The sequence below is a fragment of the Rhineura floridana genome, chromosome 8, assembly GCF_030035675.1.
Source record: "Rhineura floridana isolate rRhiFlo1 chromosome 8, rRhiFlo1.hap2, whole genome shotgun sequence".
In the NCBI taxonomy this organism is placed as follows: Eukaryota; Metazoa; Chordata; class Lepidosauria; order Squamata; family Rhineuridae; genus Rhineura; species Rhineura floridana.
In genome coordinates, this window is record NC_084487.1 from 109,128,845 (window position 1) to 109,155,322 (window position 26,478).

Below are 26,478 nucleotides of genomic sequence, written 5' to 3' on the forward strand. Positions count from 1 at the left end.
CATGGTATCACTACCCACAACAATTCTGTGGAGGAGTCCGCCTCTTTTGGGGTTTCGAGCTTGCTGGATTCAATGCCTTCTTTCACGTATAGAGCGACTCTGCCACCAGTACGTCCTGCCCTGTCCTTCCGATATAGTTTATATCCAGGGATAACCGTATCCCACTGGTTTTCTCCATTCCCCCAGGTCTCCGTTATGCTCACTATATCAATGCTCTCCTCTAAGACCAAGCACTCCAGTTCTCCCATCTTGGTTCGGAGGCTCCTAGCATTAGCGTACAGGCACTTGTAAGCAGTGTCTCTCTTCAAGTGTCCTTATCAATTGGTCTTTAATATTTTGAAATGATAGGAAAACAGTACCTTTATTTGGAAGATTGTAAATTCTTAGCACTGTAAACATTAATATGAAAACTTAAACATTTTTAGAATCATGGGAAATCAAATGAGAACTTTTTGTTTATAAAATGATGGCTCTAGGTGTTTGAATCAAGGTGACGAGAATAAATGTGTTATGCAAATTGCTGTGTTTCTCCACATTGAAAAAGAAAAAAAGAGCACAATGCAGGTTTCATTCTGACTTGTATTGTACCCATTTCAATTTTCCTACTTTGAAACAGTAATTGAAATCAGTAAAAAATATTATTTGTTTCTATTGCCAGTCCCTGAAGGGTAAAACAAATTGCGATACTGAAGAGTTGTCTGATGAAACAAATGAAAAGCTAAAGCAAGAAGTGGAAAAACTGAAAGCAGAATTAAAGAAAACTTCACATGGTACCTTTTTTGACATTTCACATTGGTTTACTTTGTGATTGTCTGTGCTAGAAACTTCCTTGAGAGGGTTTTGATCTTAAAAGGTGGTATAAAAAGATCTTAAATAATAACACATTGAAGGAAGTGTGCTTTCCATAGACTCAGATTCAAATCAGTGTTTCTCTGGTTGTTAAGTATTGCTTTAACTGCGGCAGTGCAAAGTGTGGCTTGTACAGAGGTGACTAAAAGAGGACAGGTCATATGGTTTTGCTTCATTAGCCCTTAGAGAAATTTGTAAATTCCTTCCAAAAAATTCATAGATGTTCATGGGTTCCTTTTCAATAAAGTGTTACATGATGTCCCAGATCTATGCTGTGCAGGAATGGACAAAAACCAAAAGCAGAGAAAAACCAAGGACATAAAGGTTGGGATAAGAACTTGTGCTAGCATGAAGGAAGTATTCTTGCAACGTACAACATAAGAAACTGTTTGAAGTTATGAACTGAAAGTAACATATCTTTAAGAGGAACAGAAGAGACCCTAAATTGTAGTTGTTCTTTTTTTCCTTGTAACAGGATCCCCCCTCCTTTATTGTTTGCTTCTGTGTTTGACTTAGGCTGCCTTGGTGAAACAGTACTGAGATGAAGGCAGGTTTTTTCCTGATGGTGTGTGTTCATTCTAGATCTTGCAAGATTTGTTACACTTCTGAATATTTACTAGGCTGGAATGAAGGTCTTGCATAGCAATGCTTCTGACCTTGTGAGGATCAGACAACTAAAATATAATTCTTTGGTTGTGTACAGAACATTGCATGACCATGATGAATTTTAAGGCAAAGTTATTAATTCATTTAGCATTCAAAGCCCTTGCTAAAATGGCTCTGTATCCTACTTTATACCAACTTTAGTGAACACCCTCAAATGAACTGAGTATTTCAGCTAAATTAGCATGAGTGACTCCAAACATTTAGCTGTGAGGTAGATTAGAAATGGACATGGATATTTTGTATCCTGGTCTTCCTTCAGGAAGATCAAAGTGCTGTTTCATCCTACTATCCCTGTAAAGTAGGTTAGCCAGCGTGAGATATTTGTGTAGCTTCATAGTGAACTTCTCAGCTGTGTGTGGATTTATTGTATCCAAATTTTGGAGTCTTTCAAAACAATGCTGCTATCACATTTTTAAGTTATAGGTTGGGGAGGGTCAACTGTTCGTTTCAATTCCACCCACAGGATTCTGAAATTGCATTACAGCCCAAGGGCACTATCTAATCAGTGGGCCCAAAGCTAGAAATTAAAAAACAAAAACAAAACTGGATCGCATCCAAAATGAGCCACAAACTAAAGAACATATCTCAAGATGCAAAAAAATGTGGATTATATTTTCAAAACAGCCTGTGCAGTTTCTGAGAAGCTTATATCCAGAACTACAATTTTGAGTTTAAGCATTATAGTCTTAATAAGGACAATAATTTATTGATTGTTTATTAAGGATATCACAATATGATTCTAGAGGGGGTTACAATAATTAAAAACACATAAAAATTCCAGTACACTTAGAAGAGTGGGTAAAAACACAACACACCTTTAAAATCACAATCCATAAAAAGAAAACCCATGGCACCAACCACAGGCTCCTCAATTGCAATAGCACACCAACACTAGTATCCAGCAAAAGCCCAAGCAAACAGGAAGGTCTTTACTTGGCACTAAATGACAAAAGCATAAATGCTTAGTGCACTTCTATGGTAAGGTGTTCCATGTTCATGGTGCCACAATGAATCACCACATAATGTACTATTTTCAAAATTGGGGCAACAAGAACGGTCTCCTCTCCCTCTCCTGATCTAAGGACATGGGTATACTGATACAGGGAGAAGAATTCCTTGAGATAGTTGGGTCCCAAGCTGTTGCAGGCTTTGTTGGTTAATATCAGCACTCTGAATTCAGCCTGGAAGTGTATTGGTAGCCAATGCAGATCTTTCAGAATCAGTGTTAACATGATTCCAGCTAGCTGCACCAGTCAACATTCTGGCAGCCGCTTTCTGTACTAACTGTAGCTTCTTAACCATCTTCTAGGACAGCTCCCCATAAAGCACATGATAATAAGTCATCAGTCACTGTAGCCAGACTTCCTCTGTCTAGGAACAGCTGGAACTGCAGAAAGGCACACCATGCCACATGGGCCTCCAGTGTGATAATACTGGATCAAGGGATATCCCCAGGCTATGCAGCTGCTAATTCAGGGGGAGTTCAATCCTATCCAAAGCAGGGTGTCTAACCAATTTCCAGACCAAAGAACCACCCACCCACAGGGCCTCACATTTTTTGGGGCCTCAATCTCAGTCCAGCCTATTACTGCCTCTAGGCACTGGTTTAGCAGCAACATAGTGTCTCCTGATTCTGATGATGGGAAGAAATAGAGCTGGGAGCCATCAGCATACTTCCCCCATTTGTATAGATATTAGGAGCATGGGGGACAAGATGGAACTTTGTGCAACTCCAGAGTGCAACTGCTCTAAGTCCCCCAGTGCTAATTTCTGTAATCTGTTCTGCAGGTAGGAGTGGAACCACTATATCACTGTGCCTCCAGGTCTTAACCTACAGAGTCAGTCTAGTAAGATACCATGTTGATGGTCTCAAAACCCATGGAAGGATAAGGAGAATCAACAATGATGCACTGTCCCAACAAGGGTCATCTTCCCAGGGTGTCAAAGGACATTTCAGTGCCAAAACTAAGCCTGAACCCAGATTGAAAAAGATTTAGTTAATTCACTTCTTCCAAGGGCACCTGGAGCTGGCCAACTGCCACCCTCCTAAGCACCTTGCCCAAGAAGGGGATTTTGCAGCTGGGCAGCAGTTATCGCAAACCTCTAGGTGCAGTTTCTGAAGGAATGGACACTATTTTCTCCTTTAAGACACTGGGTACCACCACTTCCTGTAAGGAGGAGTTTACCACCCAGTCTGTACCTTCTGGCTGGATGTTAATAGCCATGATGGGCAGGTATCGAAAGCACATGTGGTTGACCAGAACTGTCCAAGAGCTTTGTGCATGTCCTCAGACCAGGACCTCAGTGGGGGACCAGTTCTCCAGAGCACTCAGGAATCTCCTAAGCCATAAGTCTCAGGAAGCACACCATCTTAATAAGTCCCTTGCCCCTCAGAGGGGAGCTGTCACTGCCCCTCCCCAATTGCAGACCATCAACCTTCCACCCAGATCAAAACCACAACCTGCCAGATCATGAGCTTGACAACATAAGTGTTGGACTGGTAATGTAGTGAGAGCATTCTATGGTTGACATGGCTGCTATGAAGTCCTGAGCCTGTCCTGCCAAAGCACCCTGGAATGGATGTTAAAGCCCTACAGTACCAAAGTTATCTAACACCACATAGGAGACCATCTGTGCCAGCTCAGGTAGGTCAGATGCTAGACAGTGAAGTAGTCAGTACACAAGCAGCATTATTCTGTTTCTCATATAAATATAGCACTTCAAATCCAGTCCCTGAGTGGACAGGTCTCCTGGTGAGGGAGATCAATTCCTTACACCAGCCTTTCCCAACTGGTGTGCCTCCAGATGTTGTTGGACCACAACTCCCATCAGCCTCAGCCATTGGCAATGCTGGCTGAGGCTGATGGGTGTTGTGGTCCAACAACATCTGGAGGCACACTGGTTGGGAAAGGCTGCCTTACACACTCTCTACCATCCCTCCAGCCAGTGTTGATGCTGCACTAGGTACCCAGATGGATAGAGCTGTGTGAGATCAATACCATCCAACTTCTCCACCCAGTTCTCTGTAATGTACATCAGGTTGGCTCCTTCATCCACAATAAGATCATGGATGATAGATATGTTATAGGCCAGCCTGGCATTCAACATCATCACTAATTCTGTTGGCTGGGAAAACTATGTTCTTTTTACCTACCATTAATTTTCACAGATCACCACTTGATCTTACTTGTATTCTAAAATGTTTTGCCCCAAGTTAATGTGATAAAAATCTGACTGTTCAATTCACATCAAGGTCATGTTTTTTCACTTCGATATTGTAACTTTAGGATAGATGAACTGCTTATAGGACCATTCTTGCAGAAGGCAGATCTGATACCTTGTTGCACGCTCCTCTCTTACTTATCAAATCTTTTGTGGGCATTGTACTGGTATATGGTTAAGACTACAGCTTTGTTTATGCAACAGAATATAAGACAAATCAGCAAAGTTAATTACATGTAGAGTAGATATTCTGTCTATTAACTTTTTGGCTTGTCCAGCAACCTGTCATTTTTTCAGTAGAGTAGCTTTGCCTAACAGAATAAATACCTTTTATTTCATGGGTATATATAAGGAAGGAGATTGAAAGGTAAGGAAGGTGGGACAAATCTTTTCCTGATATACATATGAACATAGTTGGTATAATTTGGTGACTATGAATGTGATCGGCACATTAGAACATTTTCGGTTCCAATGTCTCTTAAGTCATGAACTATCTAGATGGCTTTTGGCAAGTCATTATTTTCTCAGTATATCTTCCCTGTCCACAATACAGAATAATGTACAGTATTGGCCCATGGTTTTGGGATTTTATTTAAGCCTTTAAAATCTGTGATATAAATGCTTAATAATAGTATTCATGCATGTGTTCATTTACAAATATGTGCAACACACTGGGGTATATATTTTAATAAACTTATACAAGTTTTGATTATATGCCTCTCTGCATAAGGTGATAAAAAAAGAAAACGTTTAGAATGAGGAGTGAAAGGTAAGGTTTACACAATGTTTGCTGGTTCTTATAAACAGACCTAGTTTGTATACAAAATAAATGTAATAACATTGTTCTCCTAGATGAACTCTTTACTATAGAGTCTTTCTCCGTTCACTTAGATAGCTGTGCAGCAATTTATCCTATAGTGTTGCAACAATGAAGTCATTTTTATAGTCAAAAATCTGAAAGTAGCTTTGGAAAATTTTAAAGGAAATGGACACAAGAGGGGGAAAATATTAATGCTTCTGAATGCATTCAGTTTTTTAACTGATATTTTCATAAAGGACCAGTATAAGGCAGTTGCCTTATTTGAAATCTAAAAATGGGCTCTTGCATGTGAATTTAAAGGGTTGTATCCAGTGCTCTGCACACACAGTTCCACTGGCACAACCATTTCCTCTCTTCCCGTCCCCCAACCCTCTGGAGCTGATTTTGAGGGTACACTGCTTGAGGGGGCAGGAGAAGAAAAAGAAATTCCATTGCAGGTACACAAGTTCCTTTTGCCAATGGAGCTATAGCACTGGATATGGCCCAAAGGCTTTTAAACTGCTTTATAAAAGTTGGCAAACTTCCATATTAATTTATGAATGGGACATGGAAAGGTTACATGTGGACTATGGGTTGTTTTCTCACTGAACCAATGGTGAAAAATCATATAAAAATTGGGTCATTTTGCTTCCAAACAGACTTTAAGCCAGTAGTTCTAAATCATCCAGGAGGTGTCCAGTATATAGTGGCGTGTGTCATTATGTATTCCCAAATGGTTGAAAAAACTTAAAAGCTGTTCATAAGGCTTTCATTGTCCTTATACTGAAATATAAACATACTGTGAGGGGATGTCACTATATCTTATATTTTATTGAGCTTGTGACTGTGATGCCTCTCTGCAGGAAATAAATCTGTGAAAGAGGATGGACAGTCATTGAGACAGGAATGTCAGGAAAGAAGCAAGGGGGGGGGCAAGAGTCAGACGGGGACCTTGTTAAAGCCCAAGGCTAAAAGAATATGATGGGAGAGTAGAATATGAGATTTTCCCTATGAGTCCGGCCATCACAACGGTTTTAGCTCCACCTATCGTGCGAAGGCAAGAATGTCTTTGAAGTCAAGACTAGGGGCGTCAGGCCCCTCCCACTCTCCAGTTCATTCTTGCCTTCGTACGAACAAGATTGGAATTATAGCGTAGCATTTAGCTAAGTCTCTCGTATTTGTTTGTGTATTTGTCTTCAAATCCTTCCTTTTTCTGTTTTGTGTTTAGCTCACTGAGGGTCCCCACAGAGACCGCGGCTGCGGCTCTCTTCGCTCTTTTCCCAATCCTGAGCTATTCATTTCAATTTACTTTCCTTCCTTGACTGGGGGCTCCCTCTGAGACCGCGGCTGCGGTTCTCTCGTTTTTGGCCGTTTTTGAGATCCCCCCCCCGGCTCTGTTGCATCCATTGTCTGGGGGCTCCCTCAGAGACCGCGGCTGCGGTTCTCTTCGTTTTTGACCGTTTTTGAGCTTCCCCCCCCCCCCCCGGCTCTGTTGCCGCGGCTGCGGCTCTTCCGATCTCAGCGGGAGCTTGCGGCTGCGGCTCCCGCCGTTACCCCGTCACTCGATTTAGCCTGCCCGGGTCCGTTCTCTCCCCACTGTAACCTGTGGCTGCGGCTACTTCATTAGTGCCTTTACCTGAGTTCTCCTTTTACCTCAGCTCACCCTCGCTACGTGGCTTTAATTTCCCACTGCGAAGGGCTTTGCAGACGGTGACGGCGGCTCTCTCTGCGGCGGCTGCCGCTTTTCCCTTACTGCACTATTCCCTCCTGGGGGTTTTTTAGAGCCGCTAGTGCGGTTTTCGGCCCCGCGGTTCCTCCTGTGAAACTGTGCTGGGCAGCCCTTCCCCCAGTTTGCTTCCAGACGGCCGCCATTGCTTCTTCTCTCTCCGCCACTTTTTCCCGCTCTTTTTTTCCGGGCGCCATTTTTTGATTTCAAATTTCCCGCCTTTTTTGTTACCCTTATTAACCATCGGATACCTCCCCTGCAGGCTATCTATCCGTATGTGTGTTGTATACGTGCTGCAGACAGACTTACACAGGGCTGATTTACACACAATTTTACTGTGGCTGTAATTCTAGTGGCTGGATTATATTATCAAGGCTGGAGCTCCAATCCTAGTGGGCTGGATTGTATTATCAAGGCTGGAGCTTTAACCCTAGTGGCTGGATTGTATTCTCAAGGCTGGAGCTTTAATCCCAGTGGCTGGATTGTATTATCAAGGCTGGAGCTTTACTCTTAGTGGCTGATTTGTACTAAATCTGATTTATATTGGTCCTGCCCCCTCTGGGGTCGTGAACCAAGCCTGAAACCCAGCCTACAGCACTAATCTGAGTGTACCAACTCTAAAACAGCCTATATTACATTAACGCTGATACCTCAGTGCATTCTGCCCCCTCTGTGGCAGTGCACTTCGCCATCTGCCAGTGTATTCTACTCCCTCCGTGGTCGTACGCTGTGCCAGTTCGGGTCTTTACATCCTGCCCCCTCCGTGGCAGTGTACTGCACCCAAGTTAATATAAGATGGCAGAACAGCCAGGCATGTCGCCATCAACCCATATGGTGCCAGATCAGCCAGGCATGCCACAATCAGCCAAGCCACACCATCCTAACACGACTAAGACCAGACATGCCAAAGCACTGGCTAAGACAAAACATCTTTCCAGCCATAGTAAACCAAAGCGCCCACGTTATGTCTCTGTGCCAACCACCACCACAGCACAGGCACACATAAGCGATATTCTCCATTCCCCTGCTGCTGCCTCTGACGAGGAAGAGTTTGTTGGCTTTCCCGCTCAGTGTTCGCCTAACGAACCTCCCTCCGTTTTACCGCCCCAAACATCTGTTCCAATAGTTCCTCAGGCACATACATCTGCCACATCCGGTCTGCAGCTGTCTCCTGATTTCCTCTCCCAACTTCAAGCCATGCTGGCATCTTTCACCCAAATGCAGTCACTACCACGAGTTCCTGCCATACCTCCACTTAACATGGACCAACGTGCGTGCCATGAAGCTCATTCTTCCGCTTCACCAGATCCCTTTGATGTAGCCAGAGGCAGATGTACGGACGAAGCCTCGTATGCGGAGGAGTCAACTTTCACTGACCATGTTGAAGGAGACGACTGGAGCGACTATTCAGATCATGAGGAGGATACATCGTATCGCTTGTTTAATACCTCAGACTATCAGCCGCTAGCACGCAGGGTAGTTAATACCCTTGGTCTCCAGACTGCGCCGTCAACTTCGTCTGCCCCAGCTATCAAAGGGCCAAGGTCCTCAAATCCCCTGCACCTACTGAACACTACATCCTGGTGCCGGACCCAATTGCCAAATTAGCCTCTGAAGAATGGGCCTATCCACTCAAAGCTCGACGCTTCAAGAACCTGGCTGACAGACTTTACGCCCTAGCCCCAGACTTTGCCACCAAGTTAGATGTCCCTGGCATAGATGAACCAATCGCTCGCCTCGTTTCACGATCGCTTTTGCCCAGGGAAGGGGAATCCCACCTAAAAGACACTACTGAGCGACAAATAGACTTCGCCCTCCGCAAGAATCACGAGGCCACTGCCCTAGCCATGCGTGCCTCCGCTTCAGCCTCCATCTTCTCCAGAGCATCTATGATGTGGCTGGATGACCTTCTAGAGGATGCTAACCCTGATCCTGTCACTCTCAGAAGAGCACTATTGAAATTGCGTAAGACAGCAGCTTTTGTGGCCGATGCCACTTTGGATGCCACTCAATTAGGGGCACGAGCCATGATGGCTCAAATAGTCGCTCGTCGCACCCTCTGGCTTCGCCACTGGCAAGCTGATTCAGCGGCCAGATTGAATCTGTCCAGGGCTCCTTACTCCGGATCTCTACTCTTCGGCGAGGAAGCTCTAAAGGCAGTGCTGGTTGATCCAAAAGACGCCCAAAAACCGGTTCTGGCCACAGTCAAGAACAGCGACCACAGGCCCTTCAGGCGATTTCCTTCCTTCCGTTCTAACCAGCCCTTTCGAGGAACGCGGCCAGGAGGACGAGGCCGCGACTTCAGACCCTATGACCCCAACGCATTCAGGGGCTCCTGGAACCGACGCTTCCAGGGCAGAGGTCAGTACCAAGGGCGCAGGGGCAACTCATCGTCCTCATATAAGGGAGGCCCTCGCCTACGCAAATAGTCTTAACGCCCTCCCCATTGGTGGCAGATTACTTAATTTTGGAGATCGATGGCTGCGCCTTACTAAGGTCTCCTGGATCAGGGACCTTTTCAGTTATGGTTATACCATAGAGTTCTGGGCAACCCCATCAGACAGATTCCACCCGTCTCCTTGCCCAAGGGCACCAGCCAGGCACAACATCATGCAGACAGCTATACACCACCTCTTGGACATAGCGGCGATAGAGCCAGTTCCCACAACTGAGAGGTCGGAAGGGGTGTACTTCCTCCTATTTGCTGTGCCAAAACGAGATTTATCATGGAGGGCGGTATTGGACCTCAAGTTTGTCAACCGTTTTGTAACATATCGCAGGTTCAAAATGGAATCACTCCACTCCATTATGGAGAGTCTGCATGAAGGAGACTTCCTGGCTTCTATCGACCTTAAGGAAGCGTATCTCCATGTGCCCATTTGCATAGCCCACAGAAAGTTTCTTCGGTTTGCTTTTGGCCACCAGCATTTTCAATATAGAGCGATGCCATTCGGCCTCTCCTCTGCTCCAAGAGTGTTTACCAAGGTGCTACTCATCCTAGTGGCTTACCTCCGGACCCAAGGGGTTCATATCTACCCATATTTGGATGATCTGCTAATACGGGCCAAGTCTGAGGAACTGGCTCATCATCATTTAATGATCACCCTCAATGTTTTGCAGGCCTACGGCTGGCTTGTCAACTTCGACAAAAGCCATCTCCAACCAACCCAACGCCTACTACATCTAGGGGTAATGTTGGACACCCTGCAGGTAATGGTCTTCTTGGCTCCAGATCGCATCACTGCCATCACAAGCATCGCAAGGTCCCTGATGCAACAAACATCCGCAGACGTCATGGTTCTCGCCAGAGCGCTCGGGATGTTTATATCTACAATCCACATTGTGCCATGGGCTCGAGCCCACACTCGGCCCCTTCAATGGATTCTGTTGCCTTTTCAAAAAGACATTGCCAGCTCCAACCATCGCAAAGTTCGTTTGAGCCCCGCACTGCGCCTCTCCTTCCGCTGGTGGACCAAGGTTCAACACCTCTCCAAGGGCACGTCGTTCAGAGAACCCCGCAGAACTGTTGTAACCACAGATGCCAGCCTCATAGGTTGGGGAGCCCACTGCAACTCCCAGTACATTCAGGGGGTTTGGTCCAATGCAGAGCAATCCCAAAGCATCAACTGGCTGGAACTAAAGGCTGTCCACTTAGCTCTATGTCATTTTCAGTCTCTGTTCCCTTTGCATCATGTGCTCATTCGAACAGACAACACGTGTGTAAAATCACATTTGAACAGACAGGGGGGCACCAGGTCTCGTCCTCTGCAGGACTTAGCCTCCCTTATCTTTGTCTGGGCAGAACAACATCTACAATCCCTGAAAGCAGAACACCTCAGAGGGATTTGGAATGTGACAGCAGACTGGCTCAGCAGACAACAGGTCTTTCCGGGAGAATGGAAACTCCATCCAGCCATTTTCCATCGTCTCCAGTGTCGGTTCGGCGCCCTCTCAGTCGACCTGTTTGCTTCCAGTCGCAATTGCCAGCTTCCCAGGTACTTTGCCCGATACCTGGACTCAACAGCAGAAGCAGTGGATGCTCTGACAACACCGTGGCCAGACGGTCTATTGTACGCCTTTCCTCCCATACCATTGTTAGCCAAAACCTTGAGGAAGGCGCGAACCGAAAGGGCACAGCTGGTTCTGATAGCACCATTTTGGCCACGCCGACCGTGGTTCTCAGATCTTCTGGCAATGTCGATGATGGATCCTTGGACACTTCCAGTAAGGCCAGACCTTCTATCCCAGGGGCCAGTACTGCACCAGGACCCTACTTGGTTCAATCTAACAGCGTGGCGTTTGAACGGGGACATTTGAGGTCAGCTGGACTGTCTGACGCTGTGATTGATATTATTTTGGCCTCGAGAAGACCATCTACCACCCGTATTTATCAACATACCTGGGTGGCTTTCTCCAATTGGTGTCAGTCCCACCACCATGATCCATCCCAGGCCACTGTGCATCAGGTGCTCCAATTTCTCCATAGCGGCTTTATGATGGGACTTCGACCCAACACTCTACGTCGACATGCGTCCACTCTGTCGTCCATTCTCTCAGTGTCCTCTCCTGGAGATCATATTTCCTCATATCCGTTCATCAAACGTTTTTTGAGGGGAGTCGCCCTACGCTCTCCGGCTGTTGTCCATCGGTTTCCCTCATGGAGTTTGCTGAAGGTTCTGCAGGCTTTGCAACGTCCTCCGTTTGAACCCATCAGGATTGTGCCTCTTCGTATACTGTCCTTCAAGGTCTTGTTCCTGATCGCAATCACATCTGCCAGACGAGTTTCGGAGTTGGGCGCATTGTCTTCTGCTCGCCATCTCTGCGTCTTCCATAAGGACTCTGTTGTACTGAAGACTGATCCTTCCTTCCGTCCCAAGGTTGATTCAGTGTTCCATTGCAACCAGGACATTGTTTTGCCTTCCTTTTGCCCGAATCCTACCCATCCTCTCGAGAAGGCTTGGCATTCGTTGGATGTCCGGAGGGCTCTCAAGACCTACCTGTCTAGGACCCAGGATATACGACGAACTGAGTCTCTGTTTGTATCCTTTCATCCAAGGTCTATGGGGCATAAAGTTTCCAATCCTACCTTATCCCGTTGGTTAAGGGCATGTATTACTTTAGCATATGAGTCTCTGAAGCTGTCAGTTCCAGCTAGTATAACGGCTCATTCTACCAGGTCAGCTGCCACTTCGGCTGCTTTTGCCACTAATGCTCCTGTTGCTGATATTTGTAGGGCTGCAGTCTGGTCTACCCCACACTCGTTTATAAGGCATTATAAAATTGATTGTTATGCATCTGCTGACGCATCTTTCGGCAGACGAGTGTTGCAACAGGTTCTTAATGAGGATTAACACGTGGGTGGTCCCTCCCTGTATGGGCTGCTGGGGTACATCCCGTTGGGATGGCCGGACTCATAGGGAAAATGGACCATTGGTCTCACCTGAAGGGTGATTGTCCTATGAGGACGGACATCACGACCCTCCCAGTTGGAGGATGACTATATATTTTCTAATGTATTATATGTTACTGTTACGCTATTATATTTAAATTTAAGAGTGAAGTCAAGACTTCTAGTTCTGTTATACCGCTATGTTGGAGTCATATCACTATGCATGGTACTATTGTGTTATTTTCCTGCTGCCAGGCCGGTTGGCCTTGTTCTTGTATTTTTAGATATTTCTCCTTAGACTCGCTGCGAATGAACTGGAGAGTGGGAGGGGCCTGACGCCCCTAGTCTTGACTTCAAAGACATTCTTGCCTTCGCACGATAGGTGGAGCTAAAACCGTTGTGATGTCCGTCCTCATAGGAAAATCACCCTTCAGGTGAGACCAATGGTCCAATCTTGCTAATATTGAATTGCTTCATTAGATAGCAAAATAATATATATTATGCATCATTCATTCAGTTATTCAGTCATTGCATTTCTAAATTGCCCTTCCTCCCAAAGGAGCTTAGGGTGATGTTCAAAATACATATGATAAAAAAGACATTACAGTAACCAACATACTTTAAAATATTTATAAAATTCAGAACCCTTAAACACACCAAAACCATCTACAGCTATTAGGTATTAAAACGACCTAACCTCCGTTTATAAAAGCCTGAGTAAACAAAAACATATTCAACTGATTCTGAACGTAACACAAGGAGCAAAACATATCTCCAAGAGGAGGGCATTTCAGAGTTGGAAGCCCTTGTCACATGTCCCCATACTATGAATCCTTTGGAGGGGCACAAGCTGACCTTAATGATTAACTTGGGTTGTATTGTGGAAGGTACTCCTACAGATACAGTTTATAGGCCTCAAACCATTTAGGGTCTTAGATGCCATTACTAGCACCTTGAATCAGCCCTGATAGCACACTGACTGGCTGCCCCACTTTAATAAGCAGGCAGCTTAATTTTGCACTAGTTGCAGCTTCCAGACAGCCTGCAAGGACAGCCCCAGATATAATGCGTCACAGTAATCTGAAAGCAAAGTCACTGGAGCATGGATTACTGATGCCAGACTATCTAAATGCAGGAATTGCCATATCTGGTGAACCAACTGTAGCTGGAAATAGGCACTGTTTTTCTTCAGAAAAGATTTCTATACTCCAGTAAAATCTTTCAAAATTCTGCTGGGTTATTTGTGCAGTTCATATGTATTGGTAATGCATGTTTGTATTTTGAATTACATTGACAAATGCTTATAGAGTTTATGTGGTAGTAAGCATTATGTTACCAAAATATTTCATCTTCAAAGATTAAGTAATAGAGGAACCAGTTGGGGTGGTTTTCCCCACATGGCTGCTTAACAACTTCCTTTTGTTTCAGCTGAAGCTTAATGCAGGTTCTATTGAAGTGGGTTTATTTTGCTTACTTGGCTTGGAACAAATAGCCTTTTAATAACATGTAGAAAGCTATTAAAATACCCCACACAGATGCAGTAAAATCAGTATCTCCCCCCCCCCCAAAATCAGGCAACTTCACAGTCTCTTTGAGGCTGAAGTAATGTTCTCAGAATTTCAGTGGATTGGTCAACAGAAAGTTGCTACCTCTTCCTAAGGACAAAGAAAATTCTAACTGAAATAGTGCCTTTATGCCGTTAGTCGCCTGTTTTTGTTCTAATTGCAGAGAAAGGAAGACTAATATTTCTGTGTTCAACCATTTTGTACATTTAAACAGTATTTTATGTTTTGTTTCATTAGAATATTAAGTGAAGTGAGCCTAACATGACGTGGGTGCTGCAGAAATTGAAATATAACTGCCTACAATCTGATATCGTAGGGAAGCAGCCCCTGAAAATATTTTAGCCATGTAATTTATTTAAGTACTGTGGTGCTTTGTCACCCACCCACTTCCCACTAACTTCCCCAGAATCTCATAGCTCTGAGACAAGACTGAAGAAGGTTTTTCATATGCTGGACTTTGACATTCTTCTGCTAAGAAGACCTCACCCATCCTGTCCCAAGTGTATTTTTGTCAAAACATAGCAACAATGCAACACATGTTTTTACGTGCTCGCTTAGAACTACCTCCAGATATCTTGGTTATGATTAAAGACAAGATTGTTTTTAGTTACAACTGGAGTGCTTTGTCAGTCCTTTATAAAACAGATAGTAGTTAGTTACTTTTGGATCAAATTACCCCAAAAATGGTTTTGCAATCTAATATGATGACATCTTCTTTAACATGTATTTATTTAACATAATTTATACATTGCTTGGTTAAAAAAAAAGAACCTAAGCAGTTTATAAAAATGTTTATAGAAATGCTATAGAGTAAATTACTTTTTATTTTTTAAACCCTGAATTGTTACTAATATTTATACCACATCGTGATATATTCTAAAAATAGGAAGATAATTTTCTAAATTGTACTTTTAGAATGTATTCTAAAATAGGAAGGCTTTATTAAGTTGCATTTCCTGACTCACTGGGAACCCGATATGTGGCCCAGCAGGCATTCGAGGAGGGAAGGTAGCTGCCTTTGTGCCTTGAAGGGCCCTGCTGTGCCCTCATGAGGGAAGAGGGGGTGGGGTCTCTCCATGTAAGCCTCTTGGCTAGAACCTTGACTAGCATGGAGGCAGGGCTTGAGAATGGGTCGGAGGGAGAATTAGCCTACCTTGCATCCAGTTGCGGGGTATGTAAAGAAGCCAGGCCCCATCCTCTTCAGCCACTCCAATAAAGACTTTGGGGAGTGAGGAACTGAAGATGGGCAAAGAGTGGAAATGCCAAGCAAAGATGAGCCACACTGCACAAAGAGGTGCTGAAGAACCGAGGGCAAAGGAGGCTTTGGTGACAGCCTTCAGAAGCCTCAGCTTTGGCAGCAGCAACTACATCAGATCACAGCACTGGCAGCAAGGACTCTGGTAGCCCGATGGGCAGGAAGGCCCTAGGAGCGGCAAGATCACTCTCCCCCACTGTTACTGTTGCAGCCCAAGCACACCTCAAGGGAGGAGGCTTGGCTGTTGAAGCAGCCACACCTTGGTTAAAGTAATTTCATAAATAGAAAGTTTTGCTTTGCCCTGGGTGCTTCAGTAGGAGTGCTAAGTAGATCCCCTTTGGGCATGTTCGCTGATGGAGGTGCAGACAGCCACGAGGTCTCGTCAACACATGTAGCTACCATTTTGTGTCTCAGGTGGTAGATCCTACGTGTTGAGGGTTGGTCATTCCCCTTTAAGCATGCCCCCATCTTTTTCTTCCCCCACCCCATTGTGAGGCAGGAGAAACCAGAAAGGAGGAAATGAAAAGGGAAGCCCAGCAGGAAGGGACACTTTGGCTGGAAGTGGGGGCCTAGCTCGCCACAGCTACCCAACAGTCCGGGAGCCTGTGGCACAAGGGAGGGGAAGTCCTGGGCTCATTCCAGCTTGTACAACAGGAGGGCCATAGTAATCCTAACCTGGGGTTCTTTGGGGGAGATAGACAAGGGAACTTGAAATTTACATATGGAGCCATAGCCCAAGGTGTAGAGCAGCTGCCTTGCATGCTGAAGATTCCTGGTATCTAGGTTGGTCATGCATTACAATCATTCCTTCATGTACCACAGCCAGCTGGAGTTAGACAATACTGAGCTAGATGGACCAATGGGCAGACTCAGCAGGTAGCATCCACCAAGCCAAGGGCTCTCATGGATCTCACTAATGGTGTTACCTCTTCTCTTAGTCAGGTTGTCAACCATGCCAGGTGCAAAAAGGGTCACCAGGGCCAAGAGCATCCAATCCCTTTCCCTGCCTTGCACCAGAGGTAGGGGTCGGAGGATCAGCCAGCAACAATCTGGGTGCCCTGCAATAGGTTCTAATTGGGCCTGTTCTCAGGTGCCTCCAGACAATGCTGCCTTGCTGCAGGACATGTCCCAAACCCTGGCACAACTGGCAGTTAAAGTAGACCGTCTGGAGGCTTCAAGCCTGGGTGTCCAGGCCCCACCACCTCAGAAGACACGGCAGAAGCATGTGCGAAGACAAGCAGCGTCACCAGTTGGGGGTTCTTCTACTGACAAGGACCAGGAGAATGGCAAAGATCGAAGGAAGGGGCGGCAAGCCAAGAGAAGCAGCCAGTCAAAGAAGCCCAGGAAGCGGACTTCCCGGAAACAGCATGAAGACTGAGACAACACAGGAAAAACAGGTGAGTCCTCTTCTGAGGAGGAGGGATTCCCCCCCCCCCAAAAAAATTCCCTCTGCTTGGCTGGCGCGTCCCTGGGGAAAGGGTGGCCTGAATTCCTTTTGAGACCAATGTCACCCAGATCCCACAACCAAGAAGTATGTGAACCCTACTACAGGGTCCGCCCAGACCTCCTGAACATGATATTGTTGTAGGTAGTTCATCCTATCTAGGTCAGGCATACACACATAAAGTCCCACCCCCTTCTCCCTGTATTCCACCTGTACCCAGATAAATGAGCCGTGGATTATCTGCAGGTGGCTTCGCTAATGGCTTCCGCTTACTGGCCCAGGGAAATTGGGAGGCCTTCAAATGACCAAACCAGAAGTCTCTAAGGAATCTTTCTTAGAGGGAGGTTATAGCAGCTAAGATAGCTAAGGAATGCCTTGCAGAATGGGTGGTCAGCTCCTTTCTTAGTCCCCCCACCTGCCCAAACTATGGATTTTCCCATTTGGAATTGTGCCCAAGCACACACTGCCACAATATGGTTTCATCAACAGCCTCTCATACCAAAAAGGATCGTTGGTTAATATTCCTGCTGAGATCTTCTCAGTCAAGTATGCCTCTTTTGATCAAGCAGTCTGGGTAGTTAGGGCCAGCAGCCATGGGGCCCTCATGAAATGCAACATACAATTTGCATTTCACCTCCCTATCCACCCCAGGACCTCTCATTGCTGGGTTTTAAGTGTAAAGGTGAATGGTACATAGACAAGGCTATATGCATGGGATGTTCCATCACCTGTGCAGCTTTCAAAACCTTCAGCTCCTTCCTAGAATGGACCATAAAAGAGAGGGTGGGGTGCCCCTTTGTTACCACTACCTAGATGACTTCCCATGGGCTCAGGGTACTGCAGGGATTTCTTGCTTGCCTTTAAGAACCTTACTAAGGAATTGGGGATTCCCTTTGCCCAGGAAAAAATGGAAGGCCCATTCTCCTGCATTACATACCTGGAGATGGAGATGGACGCAGTAGTGGCCTCACACCTCCCCCAGGACAAATTAAAAGCCCTCAAGGATCAGTTAACTGGAATGCTGGCCTAGAAAAAGTGCACCCTCAGACAAATGCAAAGCTTACTGAGGCACCTGAATGTCTTATGCAGGGTAGTCTCCCCAGGCAGGGCCTTCTGCATCCACCTAGCATGATTCATTGCTGGTGTTTCAGCTTTGCAGCACCACATCAAGATATCTAAGCAACAAAGGACATCAAGATTTGATTGCCTTGCCTACCTTCCTTTAATGGGGTATCACTCTGGCAAGATCTCCTTTTGGCTGGTGCTGGTCTTCAGATCCAGTCAGATGCCTGTGGCACAATCCATTGCCTCTTCAACTGTGTGCTCATACTCCATGGCATGGGAGCAATTCCTTAATGGCATGCTTCGGGGGAAAAGTTTGACTGATGGCTGAATAGTACTTTTACAGTACTTAGCTTCCCTTAGGGAACAGGGCTTAGCCCCAAGAACAGTGGCCATCCACCTGGCAGTCATATATTTCTTTTCTAAGGCCCAGACCTTGGTAGACCCCTGTGCCTTCTTTTGGACCCACAAGGTCCTAGAGGAATGCTGCAGAATACTACCTTCATCCTCTGACAAGTGCAAGCCTATGTCATACAATTACTCTGTGCAGTACAGGCAGCTTTGTCCTCCTTGTGATGGTCTAAATTTGGAGGGCGGCTCTTCTGGGTAGCTTTCTTACTAGCCTTCTTTGAGGCTCTCAGGGTATCTTGCCCACTGAGCCCTGTGTCTCCAAAATGTATCAGTTGCTGCCTAGGGGATTCAAATTCACATCGAGCGCTCAAAAACAGATCAGCACTGCTGGGGCTCCACCATACACTAAGCAGACCAACAGCCCAGCCCTGTCCCAGCCAGGACACTCAGGCTACTTAGGGGTTCACCCTTTGGGCTTAGGCCTCATCCTGGTCCACACTGACAAGGCCTTCCTGACCAGACACCAGTTTACAGGAGTGATGCACCAGGCAGTGAGAGGCCTCAGCATACCCCAGGTGACTTAGGTTCCAACTCTTTTTGTATTGGGACAACAACAGTGACTGTTAAATGGGGATTGCCGTTGCACTGCATTTGGCAGATGGAGGTACGCTGCTTACCGCTCCTATATTTGCCCTGAGATGCTTCCACACCTCAACTGACACACTCACTTTTCTCATTCCTTTCTAGCCCTGGGTCAAAAGAGAGTATGGATATTTGAACACAGCATCATCTTCTGGGCTGGCTGATTCACGCAGTCTTCAAGTTGGGACCAGCACCTGGGCCTTGGGCCTGCTGTTCATCTCACTTGGTTTGGGTTTTGGGGAATGATCTGGGATGAGCCCCTGCCATGGTTTCTGGAACAGGCGGTTGCTGCTGGACCTCCAGACATGGAGATTATGCAGCTGGGCAAAAATGATCTGGGCAGGAGAAAAGTCATCAATATTAGCCTTATGTCCATCAAGCATCTCAGCCATCTGCTCTCCTGTTTTCCTCACCTGATAGTTTTCTGGTCCACCCTCCTGGAGTGTATAAGCTTGAGGGGGTGGAAGATCCCGCTCAGCTGGACGGCATCAGACAGAAAATTAATAAGGTGGTGGGCTGTTGCGTGCGGGCCCAGGGTGATGGGGTGATTCAGTACCCTGCCATCTTCTTCTAGAACTCATAGCTGAATTGACAAATTGGCATCCACCTCTCCAAAGCTGGCTCAGAAATCTGGCTAGGTGATATTTGCAATGCCCTGTTCAGTTGGTTGCAGTCACTTTAAGGTTTGGCGGTGAGCTAGCTGGCTATCCACCCTGCTTTTGTGGCAGAAATTTCACATCAGGCAAGATCCCTATCCAGGAAAGCAAGGGGCATAGCCTCCAGCTTCCCATTTTGGGGATCTCCTTAACGGACATGTGGTGCAGCCTCAACATCCATCACCCTAGCATGGGAGGGGACATGATGGGTGGAGTCACTACTGGTTGGCAAAGGGCCTCCAACACCAGTACACAGTGAGAGGCCAAGCCCCTTCCTAGAAGGGGTGGACCCAACTCACCATGATCTCTCAGTGCTCAGAGGTGGGGGGCAGGAGATCTTGTATCTCACCATAGGTGAACTGTGCAATGGACCGCCCTATATCAAGCCAAACCCTCAAGTTTCTGTAAGCAGTAAAGAGTTGTGGCCTTGTTTATACCCCATACTAGTCTCTGTTATCATTATTTTGCTGCCTTGGTTGCACCTCATGCCTGGGTCTGCAGTTATGGAACCTGATTTGTGGCGTGGTGGGCATCCACGAGGCAAAGGCTCATGGCTTCGCACCTCGAAGGGCACTACCCCGTGAGGGAAGAGGAGACAGTGTGCCTCCGCATGAGCCAATCAGCTATCCACTTGGCTTGCGTGGAAGCAGGGCCTGTGAATGGACCAGGGGGAGAACTAGCCTCCCCTGTGTCTGATCACAGGCTATGTAAGGAAGTCTGTCCCCATCCTTTCCAGCCATTCTCGTGAAGAATTTCCCACCCACCCGTGCTTTGTTTTTCCAGGTTTGTTTTGACCCCCCCCCCTTGATGTGGACTTTGTCAGGGCTAGGAAGGAGTTCTGCCAGGTTTCCCCCCCCCCAGCACTCTGAGCTGGGTTGCAGGAGCTCATGTAAGCACCTGTGCAGTGGGCAGATCTTGCCGTATACCAAGCCAAACCCTCAAGTTTCTGCAATCAATAAAATGTTACGACTTTGTTTTTACCCCATACTAGTCTCTGGTCTCATTATTTGGCGCCTTCACCCTTGGTCATACCTCATGCTTGGGTCTGCAAATCATATATACTAATCTAGCACCACCAAGATCATACTATTGCAGTTGAACTTAATACTGATGCTTTTTTGCCTTCACTGCCCCTCTGATCTCTATACCACTTTCCTTCAACATCTGCATGTCCTTTGCTTGCCCACTTTTTTTCCTTCCAGCAGCACACAGGTCTCTAGACCTGTGATGTTTCTCTTATCCAAACTGATCTTTCTGTTTCTTCACACAAGCTCCATTGTTTATCAGCATTCTGTTATATCCCTCTTATGCAGTTATTATGTGTTGAACATTCTCACCCACTGCCAAGGACTTTCAGGCATGTGACATTCAGTTTTAGCTTATTATATAGTATTGCAGTATTTCTTTTGGGGAGGGAAAATCATTTAATGTACAGGTGTTCTGTCCAAATCTTATTCATATGTTGAATAATACTATTATTGTGTCTTGCAGCTCTCATCAAGGCAACATATGAAACTACTGCAGTTAAGAAGCAGTGTGAATGCCTTAAAAAAGAATATGATCACCTTACAAAAGAATACGAAAAATTGCTGGTAGGTAGTAGCAGCAGTTGATTTGCTCGCTCATGACTTCCTGGAATTAGACTAGCAATGTTGTGTGTGCTGCATCCCACAGAGAATTTATCAAATAACAAAAAGATTGCTTTTGTGTGTATGTTTGGAAATATTTTTTCAGAATAATGAGAATACTTAACTCTTAACTTTTCCTAGAACAGTTGTTGGACTAGAACGTACTTCATTTTAAAACAAAACTGAATTGTATCATCAAGAATATTTGAGTTAACGTTATGTTCCTTGAATAGTAGCAGAGGAGGAGGAGAGGGAAACTCAAAAATGGCATTCCCCTGCCTTTAAAAATATTTGAGTTTGCTCTTTTCTAAAACACTGTCTGTGATTACATGTCACAATAAGCCATAAACCATGGTTTAGCATGCATAAGTGAGTTACCCCTGCTTCACCCTTTCTTGTGTGTTTCAAGGTGACTTAGAAACATACTAAAAAACAGCTAAAAATAGTTTTTAAAACAGTACAAAACCCAACTAAAAATAGGTTTAAACTAGGGATCATGATTTGTTCCACTTGCAGCAAGCCACAATCTGTAGCCAAGTTCTGTTCTTTGCTTAGTGATCATAGTTGGTGCAAAACCATGATCCGTTGTCCAGAAATAATGCTAAGCCTGTGATCATGATTTGTTTCCTCCATGCACTAGCTGAGAGGAGCAAAATACCCCAGATAGGCATGTTTGTCGTAAACAATTAACTGTGGTTTTCTATGGTATGCAAACTAGGCTATTTAGATAAAAATATTTGATTGCGTGCGCTATGAAAGGGGGAAATAAATCTTGGTTGATGGCTGATCACTCTGCACAAGTCAAAGTGCAGAACAGTGAATTTTCATCATTCTGTGGCATGCAAATATATATGGCTTCCTTCCTCAGACATGGTGACCAGACACAGCCCAAGACATTTTGATTTTCTGAGGTAGAAAATAAAAATGATTGTCAAAATGAATAATTGGCACTTTGCCATCCCTAAAACCTAATGCCTCAAGTAGATGTTTTACCTATCTAACGGTAGCTCTGATGTGAGAAATCAGCCCATTCAAATCTCTTATCTTATAGTGTATATCTTGGAATGGAGGTTAGGGTTGGGGAAGTATATGCCTTAAGGTTAAAAAAAACCTGGTGCTTTATTAGGATGTTTCAAGATGAAGAACCTACCTTCCCCTGCTATCTACTCCCTCCCACAAATGCTCAGATTCAGGGTAGCAGCCAACCACAACCTTGAGACCTATAGTACTAACATAGTAGAGGAAGGTTGGTGGGGCAGGCTGGAGAGAGAAGGTGTCTGTCCCCCTTCTGTAATTGCTGTCTTCCTAAAAACCCTGAAAGGCATTGCAAAGTTCCTGTTCCAGGTAAGTAGGTAGAGATGCCTGCAACAGAATGTTGCAGTGACACACCTAAATTTTATCCTGTAGTCCAATAGAAAATATCTATAGGTTGGGGACTTGTAGATGAAGATTGTGGCTTTACAGGCTTTAAATAAAGGGAGTTTTGGCTGAAGGCCTGATTATAACCTTTATGATTTCTCCAGGATATGAAACCATTGTTACTCTGTTATATTCTGGTATGTTTGTGGGTTGAGTGAAGGACTCTGTAGAGTAGGGTTTGTTAACCCACCTCCCACAGTGTCCATGCACCTCAACGCTTTCCCTTACATCTCTGAAAGGAACTTCCTCCTGCTGCAATTTGGGTTGGAAAAAAATCTTTTGTAGCTAATAGGCTTTTTACAAAGCTAATTGCACTGGAGAGGGGGTGGTTTTGTGACACCTCATGCTGAAAATGCTCCTCCACACTGCAGTGAAACCAATAGAAACCTTCTATCAACAGTTGGAGAGAGGCATTTTCAGAGGGGGGGGTCACAGTTGGGGAGTGGAAAGCTTACTATTTCCATTCCAGTTTGCACCCATCCAAATCACACCTCCCCTGCTGCAATTAGTCTCGAATCAAGTTTTGTATTGGCTCCAGTAGACAGCTTCCCCTCCCCCAAGCTTAATTGTTGGGAGTTGATACCTATCTTAAGATTGCAGCTTTTTTCAAGCCTAATTAGTGAATATGTATGTGTGAGAGCAGTGTGGTGTGTGTGGCTGCAGTGTGGGGTGGGTGGTGCCCACAACATTTTCTCAGGTTTCCAGATGTGCCCATGGACCCAAAATGTTGGTGGCCCCTGGTGTAGACATTAGACCTATGGTCATCCTGATGTGCAAGTTACCATCTACAAAGATAGTTTCATTCCTTTTCTCACATGTCTTCCTCCTTACCTTTACAGTGCTGTGCAGATGAAAAATGTGATAAGAAAGCCAAATAAATGCAGTACAAAGACATTTTTAATACATGTGCATCAGCATGAATCGTCTCTTGTTCCTGTCTTTACTCTCCAGAGCTTTATGAAAACAAGGTTTATTTTCTTTCAAGGGAAATGCACTGTAGCTGAAACTCTAGGTTGCCAAATGTATTTTATTTTGCAATGGAAATAGTGGCCATAATCCAATGACCTACTTTAGTTGTGTCAAAAGCCCAGTGGAATTTTTGCCTTTTTTGTTTGAATGACAGGTTCCTATGGCATATCACATGAACTCCAGTTGCAAAAAAGATTTGCCATGTCTCATGGTGGGCTGGTGTTCAAGAAATACAAGTCCACACCTCCTTTGGGCGCATAGAACTATTTGTGTGGTGGTTTGGATTCAGACCAGTAAATGGTGTATCCATACTGTGAAGAATCTGTTTAATCCTATGAGGAAAATGTAAAGCATTTTTAAATGGAAATTTCCATTAGCCACCATTCAGCTCCTATCCAGTATTTTACACTGAAACTAAAAAAGGTAGGAGATTGCGCATACCATAGTAATGTAGAACAGGCTTTATAAACTTCATCAAACCATGAATTATGGTGAATTAATCCACTAGTAATGATCAGGATGCCATTAAACCTTTTCATTAGAAGAATAAGCATAGTGAAACATGTTACATCCATATGAATGGAATAATTTAACAAATAAAAGTATTAAAATAATTTTAAGCACTTCACATTTAATTGCATAGAAGTGTATGGTTCAGAGTTTTTCTCCCTTTTAAATTTTTTATTCATAATTTTTATCTACTTCATGTATTCAGTAACTTGAATATGTTGTGTTTTCTTTGTACAATGGGTGGTACCTCTGAAAAACGTGAATGTATAACTTAGGAAGCAGGCTTTTTATGGTGATTAGTTATTTGTGACATACTATTTTTTCCTACTACCTTCATTATGTGCAAGTGAAAGTTTTATTTCTAATTTTTTTGCATTGGTTCCAATATTCTACTTGGATTTCGATTTGTTAATAAAGAGAATCTTTAAGCTTCATTTATCTTTCTATATGTGTAACTTGTAAAATTGGAATTCATAAACAGCAAGCTACTGTATTTACTTTGTTCCTGTGATTGAAATAAATGAATAATCAACTATTTGGACAAAACTAGCTGTTTGCAATGTTTACCTATCTATAATATATTCTGTAAGAAAGGAACTTGTATTTGTAATCAAAAATAAGATATTTGGAACTTTATATTGATACCAAAAGTGCCATGAGTATTAAGAGTTTCATGTTTATAAGCATCTGATCTTATAGAGAAAATGTTAATTATGCTATTAAATTCTGTGTTTGAGGTTTCTCTAGTTGTGTTTTTTTAACATATGAGAGAGAATTGAAATCTGATGCATCTGAGTCCACTAATTCTCTCTTGAAAACCTGCACTCAAATGTTTGCTGTATAAAAATGCAGCACACCACTAAGCTGATCTTGCATACTTTGGGGATTGTATTGAATAACACACTTATTTTGGAAAACTTAGTAAAGGCGCTGGCAATTCATGCAAATGGCTGTGTATTTGTGTGTCATTTGATTGCCTTGTGTGACAAGTCTTAGAAATTAAGAGTATATTAAATCTCCAGTGCTGAAGAATGACTGAAGTACGTGAGGTCGTAAGAGATTCAGTACATACATTGTGACTTTAGCTGATGATGGCACAACCTAACCCTTAAAGTGTATCCCAAGAAGTCTTCAGTTTCATTCTCAAAACTTGTAGGATATATCAGCACAATAGGTTTGAGTTTTTACATTGTAGATTCTGCTATCAATGAAATGTCTCCAAGACCTGCAGTGATTATATCTTGCTGTATTTTCTGTAATATCTGCTAGACTGATGGTGAGGTACTGTCTGAGGATCTGGATAGAAATGATTCCCCCGCATGTTGAAGTTAACCTACTACTGTGTTCTTAAGTGCAATCATGAGGCATGTTGTGGAAACAAGGAAAGCAGATTTGCAGGTACCTGGAGATGAGTCTGCAAATCTTACCCAACATGTCCTGCATATAACTTGTGCACTATTGTACTGTAGGCACACTGTCGTGGTTTTCCTGCATCAATATGTTTTTTTGTGTGTGTGTTTGCACTCCTTGTATGGTACAACTGTTCTGGTGTCACATTGCTACTGTGTGTGAATGTTGGGGGTTTCTCCCCCACTCCCTACACCAGCAAAAACTTGTTTCTGTACCACCTGAAAATGACATCCTGCACTCCATATAAAGATTGAAACTATATGTGCATTATGTCATAATGTACAGGAAGAGCCCTTGCCTAAAATACTCCAAATTAATATTATTAAGCACTGCCCCTCTATTAGGGCATAACAGCTGGTATAGTACAGTGGGGAGGAGAACCTGGCTGGGAGTCCAGAGTCTGTGAGTTCAAATCCCTGCTCGTGTTTCCTGGGTGTCAAAGGCCAGCTAAAGATCACCCCCACAGTGAGTGGCTTAGGGGTTACGTGCCCTGCCACCTGTGCAGCTGTGGGCAAGCTGCATAGTCTCAAGGAGCCCAGTTGCCCCCCAGCTGACAGTCACGGACAAGGAAGGACTGGCTTGTGCAGCTGTGGCAAGCTGAGCAGGCCTTAGTGTTGTGTCCGGGACTGGACTCAGAAACCAGACCAGGTTGTGAAAGCAGTTCAGTCTTTATTAGGGTAATATCCAAACAGAGGCTGTGCCTTCTCATGAAGGAACACAAGAACACGTGTCCAGCGACATGCAAGAGAGTTGACAGAACAAGGAATCCCTGCCCCCCCTTAACCTTATAAAGGGGGCTTTCTGGCGCGAATTCTCTCACTCCACCTTAGGACGCTCTCTTCCCCGCCCCTCCTTTCTCTCCCCTTTGCTCGTTTTTGTTTTCTCCGGGTTCTTGGTGAGGGGGGAAGCTCTGCCC

At 44.7% G+C, this 26,478-nt stretch overlaps 2 protein-coding genes across 4 annotated transcripts in view; both read left to right on the forward strand.

Moving 5' to 3' along the window:
- Window positions 1-25,099, forward strand: part of BCAP29 (B cell receptor associated protein 29) — a 43,616-nt gene extending 18,517 nt beyond the window's left edge. Inside the window, exons 6-8 of one of the 3 annotated variants that reach the window (XM_061640364.1) lie at window positions 659-770; window positions 16,410-16,868; window positions 19,076-21,057. In XM_061640364.1, the coding sequence (XP_061496348.1) occupies window positions 659-770; window positions 16,410-16,849 (552 nt within the window). In that variant the 3' untranslated portion in view covers window positions 16,850-16,868; window positions 19,076-21,057. Of the gene's footprint in view, window positions 1-658; window positions 771-16,409; window positions 16,869-19,075; window positions 21,058-21,117; window positions 21,219-23,512 lie in introns of those variants that run through there. The other 2 variants (XM_061640366.1, XM_061640363.1) reach the window with 2 other exon arrangements.
- Window positions 9,107-14,879, forward strand: LOC133390889 (uncharacterized). The gene is made up of 2 exons (XM_061640351.1): window positions 9,107-9,623; window positions 10,383-14,879. Exons 1-2 carry the CDS (start codon window positions 9,110-9,112, stop codon window positions 12,611-12,613), a joined length of 2,745 nt encoding a protein of 914 aa, XP_061496335.1. The 5' UTR covers window positions 9,107-9,109; the 3' UTR covers window positions 12,614-14,879.
- Window positions 25,100-26,478: the final 1,379 nt, after the last annotated feature.